General features: G+C 44.6%; 1 protein-coding gene across 1 annotated transcript in view; it reads left to right on the forward strand.

Annotated features, from left to right (window-relative positions):
• Positions 1-2696: 2696 nt before the first annotated feature.
• Positions 2697-10264, forward strand: part of LOC104509097 (collagen alpha-4(IV) chain-like) — a 13302-nt gene continuing 5734 nt past the window's right edge. The window contains exons 1-8 of the mRNA XM_010150924.1: positions 2697-2810; positions 3222-3261; positions 3395-3466; positions 4266-4394; positions 6221-6328; positions 7212-7367; positions 7881-7979; positions 9124-9255. Of these exons, the coding sequence (XP_010149226.1) occupies positions 2697-2810; positions 3222-3261; positions 3395-3466; positions 4266-4394; positions 6221-6328; positions 7212-7367; positions 7881-7979; positions 9124-9255 (850 nt within the window). The remainder of the gene's footprint in view (positions 2811-3221; positions 3262-3394; positions 3467-4265; positions 4395-6220; positions 6329-7211; positions 7368-7880; positions 7980-9123; positions 9256-10264) is intronic.

The following is a 10264-nucleotide window of genomic DNA, read 5'->3' on the forward strand; positions in this document are numbered from 1 at the left end:
TTTGGTTTTCTCCAAAACCTGACTTTTGGTGGACCTAGCACAGAAATTTTTCCCCCAAATCCCAATTTACACTTCTCACAAGGTTTGTTGTGTCGAGATTGAACAGCAGTTCATCTATACAGTTGTTTTTGTTGGAGAACATCATCAACGTTTACAATACTCAGAATGGTATAGTGAAATTATAAGTTACATTAGTATTTTATAAAGAAAGGATGCTTTGCATCCTCGCTCTGTTAGAGAGTGCTACGTAACCAGTTCCTGGACAGGAAGAATATTATTGGTGACTCACACACAGAAATCACAGTAAAGTAACACTTGGGGCTATGATAAATGGTTAGAGGGGACAGTAGATTCACTTTTTCAAATTCGGCCTAAGGAAATATTGAGAAGGTTTCTAATAAATTACTGAAAATGTAAATGAAAAATGGAAACCATTTATGATGGCTCACAGTAAAGTAAGAGGTGCTGATTTAAACTCTGGTGACAGGTTCCTTGCTGGTGCATAGTCTGCAAGAGAACATTTCATTGTTGGAAACAATATTTGCTGTCACAAAGGCAGAGATCTGCAGAGACAGGGGTGTCTAAATTGAGAGGGTTAAAAGAAACCACCGCAAACATTCTTCTGCTGAAAAGTCCTTAGTAGGAGGTGGGCTGTTTCCTTCTTGTTGGAAGTGGTAGGACACTTCCATACTGTATGGTCCAGCACAGGGAATATGCTGCAGAGGGAAAAGTTTGGCCCCCAATGGAAATTCATTAGAGACCAAGTTGCCTGCTAAGCCTCAGGATCCTGTATACTGCCAGCATGGTTGGAAAGAAGGTTAACACCTCTGAGATTATACCCAGTAATGAAAACTGAGTGGAGTTTGTACTCCAGTTCAACTGGAGAATACAGATCTTAACGGTATTTTCAATAAATACTGTTGCTGCATTAGAAGTGAAACGGTTAATTGGTGTTCATAGCTAAGTACACGCCCTTGTTAGCCGAACTGCTGCTCTTTTATATCGTGTCTTGTGCCTGGCGAACATTTAGGTAGAAAAATAGTTAAACAGCATCTACAAAAGCATAATCTCCTTTTCTTTATTACAGAGGTAGTCTTACTAGTTCAGGGCTCAGCCTGGCAAGCCTCACTTGTGTGAGTAATCCTTGATGAGGCAAGTAATACTAAGAATGTCAGCAGAATTACGTGTGTGAGTAGAAGCTGGATTGGGCTGTAAAACACAGAAACAGTGGTTCATACACAGGTCAGCCAATTCAGCTGTACCTAGAAATACGGGACTACAGCAGTCCAAAAATCTAGCATTACAAGTGCTGAGACTAGAATGAATTGTTGACAAATGTGTCTGAAATTCCCCGAAAAGCAAGTAAACCAAGCCAAACTTGACTGAACAAGCTAAAGATCAAAAAAAGTTTTAAATGGTGACCGGGGTGCCAAAAATAATTTTAAACTACCACTATTAAATTCCCCAAATTGGCATGCAACTCTTAAATTTGAGAATGGGAACACCCCCAAAGCACAAGCAGGTTACAGAAACTTAGGCTGTCATGGAACTTTAAAGAGCAGTTAATTAAGGGCACAGAAGATGTTAGAGGTGGGATTACACAGACAGCTCATTATCGGTGCCTTGCAGGTTTTCCAGCAATCTTCTGGATCTAAAATTTCTCCAGACCAGTGTTTGCTACAGGCTGGATTTCCCCCTCGCCTTTCTTTTCATTCCTTTGTTCAACTTTTACTAAAATAATTCAAATGTTTCTGAGAACAAAGCTATGGGATTATTATTTTTGTGTGTCTATTAGAGAACTCTAGTACCCTTTTATTTTTCCTCTCTCAGATCATCTTTGAACTGGGGACCTTTAAATTTGGCAGCTGAACGTAGGTAGCTGAACGTTTGCATTTGATGTAGGGCATTTGTGTTGCTGTTCCTATGGCATTTTGTCCCTGCCGATGCTGACCATCTCACAAACTTTGCAAAACCCATATCCATTCATACGTGCTTAAGGAGAGCAATACATTCTCCCACGATTCGTGCTTTGGATACTCAGCAGGTTTGCGTGCCGCAGGACAGGCCGCGATCAAGCACGGGAAGTGAAACAGAGAACCTACATCGTCTGTGCCAGGAAGTACGAGATAGGGAAAAGGAGACAGAAAGATAATTCAGACTTGTGGAAAAAATTCCCACTGGACTGGGTATTCTACACTGCAGGGAGAGGAACCAGTGGGAAGGAAATGAGACAGAGAGAAGCAGCAAAGGTGGAAAAGAGACAGAAATAGGCACTGGCAGTATTGTTCATCTTCTTGATGATCAGTGTCCACTCTCATCTGTCCCTCTCTGGAGCAGAAGCATCCCAAGTCTATTCCTCGGTCTGAAGCCTCGTTGAAACCTTCTACCGAACGACCCATCACTTTTGCCAGATCTGTGCCCATCACCAGCTGACAGGCTGCCGACTGCATTTAGTAAGTGTACGTCACATCTGGGACGTCATCAGCTTAGGAGACCAGAAGCGCTAGTGACATGAGGTGTTTTAACTCTCCAATGCAGACGACAAACACAATTGCAGATTAATTCGACTAAAAAAAAATGATTTAAAAATGCCATCTATGATTTCACTTACTGTGCTTCAGCCATTGTCAAAAAGCACAGATTGTAAAGCAAGAGTTGTGTCTGACGCCCCCGAACAGTCAGTCTGTGATCTGGTCATGTCGCCAACATCACCAGTGACAAGGCTGCTGTGCCCTGTCACACGGCAGCAAGGCCTCAGTTACGGAGCCGTCGTCTTCAGAGCCTTTGTGCTGGGCTGGTCAGAGAATTTGGTATCAGCGTGGGGTGGAAGAGCACAGCTTTCCGTGTGAAACCTTCAGGACCTGGGAAAAGAAGCCAGGTGAAAATTTCACTTCTCTAGTGGAGCTGGATTAAATTGCACTTGGAACAGACGCTGTGAAGGAGTTCCAGCTTTACGGCTGCTTTAGGTAGCGTCTGCATGCCACTCACCTGGCCTCGGGGTGGTACCGCAGCTGACGTCGGACTAGGGAATCACACGCAGCAGCAGGAGGCTGGCCACAGCCACGAGGTTCACTAGGGAGTAGATTAGGCCATCCTGAGCTTCCTGCTGCTAGCTGCAGTAATTCCTGAAGGATTAAAAGGTGTGTATTCTGGTTGCTTTGAGGTGAAACTCTTACCATGATTGCTGTTTTCATATTTTTCACATTTTCCTTTCCAACAAGGCTGCGCTCGGGCGCAACATGATCTCACCATCAGTTGCCAGTAAGAATCAAATTCAGCAAATGCCCTGTCTCCATCCAGAATGTGTTGTCAGGGAAAAAAAAAAGGGCATCATTTTTAATTGTGACTTGAAGGCATTATTGTGGTACCCAGTCATGCCTGTGATACCTCTCAGGTCTTCCTGGACTGCCTGGACTGGATGGCTTGGATGGACTAAAGGGTCAAAAAGGTTCCGCAGGAGCTCCAGGTAAAGAAGGGAAATGGCTTTGTGGGACAGAAAATCTCTTAAATGACTGCACGTGCAGGGACTGACACACGCTATTTTGATGTTTGCCTTGCCCAGAAGATCTCTTCAGGGCTCAGACTAAATTTTCAAACAGAATCTAAAATATGCCTAACGACAGACCTGCAGTTATTTGTGGGGAAAACTTTAAAAGTCCCATTACTCACACAGTTTTGTTGGCCCCTCTCAAGGCTGTTTATAAAATGAAAATGTTCAGTGCAGGTGATTCAAAGTAGAGCCAAGTCTCTTTTTTCACCCCCCCCACACATGTAGAAGGTAAACTAACAAATTAAAAGGAGACTTATGAAATCCCAGCCCCATGGAAGTCCATGGGAGTTTTGCCACAAAGTTAAGAGGGGCCTGGATTTCACTCACGTTGATCCATTTGCAGCTTTCAAAAGGTGCTTTTGAAGCACTGTTAAAGAACAGTGCTCAGCATCTGTCTAGAGACCATACAAATTTACGCTGATAGAAAATTAAATTTAGGGCCATGCAGTCAGTTTACATTGCAAGTTACAGACAATAATGACAGCATATAAAATAACCCCCAAAGAAGAGCATTAAAGCAAAGAGATTACTGTCTCTGAAAGAGATGAATTAGGGCCAGATTCAACAAAACTCTATCCAGCTTCCAAGAGACAACCAGAAAAATAGCACTAGGCAACCCTTGCAAGGAGGAACATCTGCAGCTGGTATTTCTATTCAGCACATCTGTATTTGTACTCACTGTAAGCTTCATGTACGTAATTGCTTTCCTATAAAGGTCAAAGTGAAACAGGGCCCCCAGGGTACTCAGGAGAACCTGGACCAAAAGGAGACAGAGGTGATCGTGGATGGCCTGGTATTTCTATTCCGGGGCCCCCTGGAGAAAGGGGATTCCCAGGATTCCCAGGTAAGAAAGCGTTTTCTCCTTAGTGGTGAGACCTGAATGGTTGAAATGAAGCTCATGCAAGCTCTTCCCCTGGTTCGTATGGACACTAACACACACCCCAAAGACCCTCTCCCTAAAACGTTTCTGTTGCAATAACATGCCGATGTTTCCTCAGTAGATACAGAGACCTCGGTATCTCTTGTTTATCATCTTACAGGAGAGGAAAGAATGAGAATAGAAGATGATGGACTTGGACAGACTCAGGGAACTGCTAGGTGGAGCTGCCTCCTGGGAAGGAAAGGAGTGCAGGAGGTCTGGTAGTCACAGAAATACAGTAAATCTTATGAACTGTCCTGATATAAATGCAAGGTGGAACTGTATCACAAGGCTGCTGTGATTATTTAAGAGCCTTGGTGATACAGGAATTGCATAGGAGTAGGGAAAAAGCAAGTGCTTGAGGAAGGGCCGCTAAGAAGGTTGGGAGGTGGGAGCATCTGTCCTGTGAGGGGAGGCTGAGGGAGTGGGAACTGCTCAGCCTCCAGAAGAGAAGGCTCAGGGGAGCTTTTATCAATGTGTCTAAGTACCTGACGGGAAGGCCATGGACTCTCCATCACAGTATCCAGCGATGGGAAAAGAGGCAGTGGGCACAAACTGACATACTGGAAATCCTACTTAAATATAAGGAAAAGTTCTGTTTATCCTGTGAGGGTAATTGAGCACAGGAACAGGTTGCCCAGAGAAGTTAGGAAGTGTCTGTCCTTGGAGCTACTCAAAACCCAGCTGGACAGAGTCCTAGGCTACCTGCTGTACCTGACCCTGCTTTCAGGAGGGGGGTGGACTAGAAAGTCTCCAGAGGCCCATTCAAGGCTCAGCAATTCCGTGATTAGAAATGACATTAGTTCTAGTCTACCAGACCTTGCCAGAGTGTCACGTAGCACACAGGAAACATGGCAGAGGTGAATTCTGGTCAGGTGAGTTACTCTAAGACGAAGGCAAAGTCATTTTTCTCAATTCAGGTACGAGTTCGTCAACTAGGGGTGTCAGCAGAACAGTGCTGTTGAGGAAAACAGGGAAAGTTTCATTCTGTGATACATTAACGCTGCTTGACATAAGAGGGGCAAGGCCTCCCCTGGCACAGCGTGTCCAGCTTTGGCAAATTCAGGAGAACTCACTAGAGAGTATGTGGAAGGGTGGTGTCAAAAACAAGACTGAAGAAACTAGATTTGGTTCTTTATAGAACATGGAAGGCAACAAGTGCAACACTTCTGCGTAGCTGCAGCTCGTTAGCACAAGTGTTACGTAGAGGATGATAACCTGTAACTCCTCCTGCCTGTCACATGGAGGAGTACTAATGTCGTCTTTTGCAAAAATCACGATTACAAATTAGGAAAAAAATTACATTTAAGGCTTGTAGATTCATCTTGTTCACTGAGCGTTTTAGGAAACAGCTGAACTCACTTTTGCTAGCAGCAATCTGTGGATACTTATCCTGTATTTGGAGGATTCAGAGCCTCATTTCAGAGTCCCTACTCGTCTTACATTTTTACCATTTCTCCCATTGTTAGAATTCAGGAGAAGGCGACTACTTGTGGCAATATGCCAGCGTGCAGCAGTGCATTCTTTAGTTTAAGCAGATTTTATGGAAAGAAACATTTTAAAAGAAAATATTTTCCTTTCCTTACAATACTTTCATTAGCCTAACCACAGATATGGTCAGTATACGAGTGAGAGCATGCAGTACTTCACACATCAGCATTCTTCCCATTAGAACTTACTTCTTTAATCTAAAAAACACTCACTTCTTTTTTTCCTGTCCTTTTTTCTTTCTGTAAAATGCGATCCCTTAGGTAGAAGAGGACCTGTTGGACCCACTGGACCTATGGGAAGATCTCCAGATAGTGCTTCTCCTGGTCCTCCAGGTGATCAAGGACCACCTGGTTTAGATGGCATCAGAGGTATTCAAACCAAAAATACCAAATTTGATCATTTTAAAAGCCCCTGCGGCTACTAGTAGTCACTGGTTACTGTCTATGGAACAACATATAAAAGTGCATAGGGAACAAAGAAACCAACCAGTGCCTCAGGGAATGCAGGGAGGAGTGGACACCTGAAAGATCACCAGAGCAAAGATAAAACACGATCTCCAGATTCAGTTGTCTGGCCTGTCTGGTGATTGTGTACAAATCCTGCTGCTACAACTATCTCAATTTCCACAGAAGCAAAGAGAAGTAAGATTACTGGTCTCTCTTCCTAGCGAGAAGGATAAAACACATTGTCCAGAGGCCTGTCACTGGTAAACCCACAAAAACTTCCCAGTCTAAATCCAGCCCTGGGAAACCTAGAGCCAGCAAGTGTTCTGTAAACATTTAAGTAGACCTCACTTCTGTGACAAGCAGGGACTGCCAAGGGATCCAGACGATCCCTATAGATTCTGGTCCTCAAATGGAGCTCTTTCAAGTTGTCCTGACCCCTTACATTAACTATTATCTGAACCCTTCCTTAGCCAGTAGGAAGACTTACTTCCTATTGGGAAATAGAGGATGGAGATTGGAAGGGTAAGCAGCTCTGTGATAAACAGAGAAGCAGTGTCTCCATGCATGTAACACCAACTTGCCACCTTTTGCTTGCACAAATCTACACAGTTTTGGGAGCTATTCCTGTTATTGTCTTCCTTACAATGCCTTGGACAGAGGCTAATGCTAGTATTTCTCAGGACACACAAGGGCTCCCCTATGTCCCAGGGCAAAAGCCCAAAAGCAAAGAAACCCCAAGGGAATGTGGCTATTTTCAGATGTTTATGCTTCACGCATATGTAAGAATAAAGTTTTTTTACCGTAGGTCAGCCTGGGAATCCTGGTCCTCCTGGAGAAATTCTCTTTGTGCGAGGAGATCCAGGCGATCCCGGTGTTCGAGGGGCAGCAGGTAATCCTGGGCAGCGAGGGCCACAAGGAGCCAGAGGTCATCCAGGGAACCCAGGAAGAGGAGGCCCAAAGGGTATGATCTGAGGTGCCATTCTGTAGTGTGTGCTTACGCCCAGCGCGGTACCACTGAGCCCTGTGAACAGGGGTTGCTGCGGGAGACTGAGCCGGGCAGAAGGGGCAGGCTGGACACTTCGTAGCTCTGCCCTGTTACCTACGGTGAGGTAGGGCTGGGGTAGAAGGTCAGAGCAGAGCCAGATCCACATGTACTGCTTCCCACAGCTTGTTGGAAGACTCCCCTACCAACCTGAACACGAGGCAGTAACGCTTTTGAGTCTGCCACATAAGTAAACTGTAGAGAAGTCCTGTCTACACCAATCCCTTCCAATCTCTACAAAAAGAAAAGTCATAAATTTTAACTCGGTTCAAGACCGGTGAAAGAAGAGGCAAATGAGCATTTCTTTCGGGGAGACAAGAGAGTTGAGCTGTCCCATTTTTTCTTACCCGTGCAGCCAAGACTTCATCTTACTTACGCGTTCACCTTCTCAGAATACAACCACCCGTAACTGCACAACTGTTTTCTTTCCAGGTCCTATGGGAATCCATGGCCCACAGGGTCCACCCGGTGCTAGAGGACAACCAGGAGACCAAGGTTTTGAAGGAAAACCTGGTCCCAAAGGTCCCACAGGTACGTATGAACCCGCTGCTTATTGCTGCTGACTCGTAACCGTGACCGTTCCACTCCTACATAATCTCACTAATGTTCACTCGCATACAGACAATTTAAACAATCTCAGAAAAAAAAAGACAATTGATTTCTCGTTTGAGTTGTGTAAACATTTCTGAACTGTGCATTTGTTTTGTCACCTAATGTGATTCCAGTTCTCATTCCATTCTTTACTCTGATTTACATGCCTGCAACTTGTTTCCACCACAATGGCCGCAATCTGCTTTCCATTTTTCAAATCCTTCAGGTCTCATAGGTAAGTTCATGACTATTGATTACTGTTCTTCCCGTGTGGGCTGCCTTCTGTATAGACAATTCCCCTCTTACTAGGGGGGTCCTTGGCTTGGCTGCTACGCCAACACAGTGTGAGACTTCACATGAACAGCTAGCAATGCCAAGCAGCCCAGTATCGCAATAATGCTACACTGAGAACTCTCGTGCTGTGATGTCAATTAGACTGGTAAAATACTTCTGTTGCAAATTACCATTTTGGTATTTTGTATATCACACAAGATGCTTTCTAACCAAAACCCGGGGCGAAAGTTTGAATCCAAGCACTGGATTACTACAAACCCGGCACTCTTAATCTGACTGAATCAATCCGATTCTGCTCTTGTTCCAAAATGTAAATAGCCAGTAGCTCCCAGTAACACTGAACACAAAATGCAGCCACTGTTCATTTTCTATTAGTATCATTATTTTAAATGGATATTGTGGGTTAGCTTCTTTGGCCTGCCTACTGATGGTTCTGCAGCCACAGACTCAGCAAAGTACTGTGAACCTTCACACGAGCTACGGTGTTTGTGCCGAAGCTGGGGAGGCTTTAGGCTTTAACTCAGATCAGTTTGGGGCACATTAAGACAGAAACTGTACCCCAGATATCTGAAACTTATTAGCTAGCATACGCTTGCTGACACATGCTTGCCATGCTGTTAAATGCTGTGCTAAAGCATGGAGTAAAATTAGAAGCAGTTAGACTCAATTCAGGATTTTAAAATACTTAAAGTATACACTTGAATACCAAAACCAGCTAACATGTTCATTTTTCACATGGGAGCTATTAACCAATCTTTCCCCTAATTTACTTTCCTATTACACATTCCAGGTGACCCTGGTGAACCAGGAAAAATAGATGATTCATGCCCTGCAATCCCAGGGCCTCCTGGGGACGCAGGGCAAAGAGGAGAAGATGGCTCTGCAGGATTACCAGGGCCAATAGGCCACCCTGGACCCCAAGGTAAGCTTGTGGTTTGAAAGCTTGGATGTCTAATTTTAGCTGTTTAGGCAACAAACTGAAAAGGGTCAGTGTCAGTGTTACTTCTCTGTGTTTTTACCATGTCTTTTTCCCTTAAACACTAGTTAACAGTCTCCAGAAACACACAGTGGGCTGGGTAAGCACGATGGATCAATATGGCTGACCCGGGCTACTCGAGCTTGCCTGCACTGCATTCCCTTTTCCTAGGCCAGGGAGGGCACACGCATCATGCACTCGTGAGAAAAGAATTCGTCAAACGGTGTTCTTCCTTTTTACCAACAGATGGAAAAGCAGTGCCTCAAACCACTTCTGTGGTTTAAACAGGTTATACCTGGAGGATCTTAAAAATATACATGCTTTAAAACTGAGCAGTAACGAGTCACGAAGCTCTGCTAGCCAAAGTCCTAAAAGGGCACTCAAGTCAGAGAGGGGGCTACAATAGATAGCGCTGTTTATCCGTTAGAGCATGGAACAGTGTCGTGGTTTAACTCCAGCTAGCAAAATACCACAAAGCCGCTCTCACAAATGCCCCTCCCCTCCTCTAGTGGGGGGGAGAATCGGAAGGAAAAGAAATAAGGAAGCTCGTAAAATTGAGATAAGAACTATTTACTAATTGAATCTAAATTAATATATACAAATACTACTACTACTAAATAGTTAAAATAATAGAAAATAAAACATATGGTACAATATGATACAATTCCTCACCACCCACTGACCAATGCACAACCAGGGGTTGAGTAGTGAGAGCCAGACACAGTGAGCCCGAGGGCCGCAGCCTGAGCGCCGCCACAGCAGATTCCGACTGAACCCTGTCAGCGATAGCATGACCGGGAAAACTAAACAAACCCACCAACTCCCTCCCGAATGAGCCAGCACAGGAGTTACCAAAGCAGCTAAAGCAGGAGTCAGGGAGAGGATGAGCAAGTGTACGGGAGTGAACAAGAGAGTAAGGGGGAGAGAGTAATGGCTCCCCGTCACCCTCCCCCTC

The sequence above is a fragment of the Eurypyga helias genome, unplaced genomic scaffold (assembly GCF_000690775.1).
Source record: "Eurypyga helias isolate BGI_N326 unplaced genomic scaffold, ASM69077v1 scaffold4714, whole genome shotgun sequence".
In the NCBI taxonomy this organism is placed as follows: Eukaryota; Metazoa; Chordata; class Aves; order Eurypygiformes; family Eurypygidae; genus Eurypyga; species Eurypyga helias.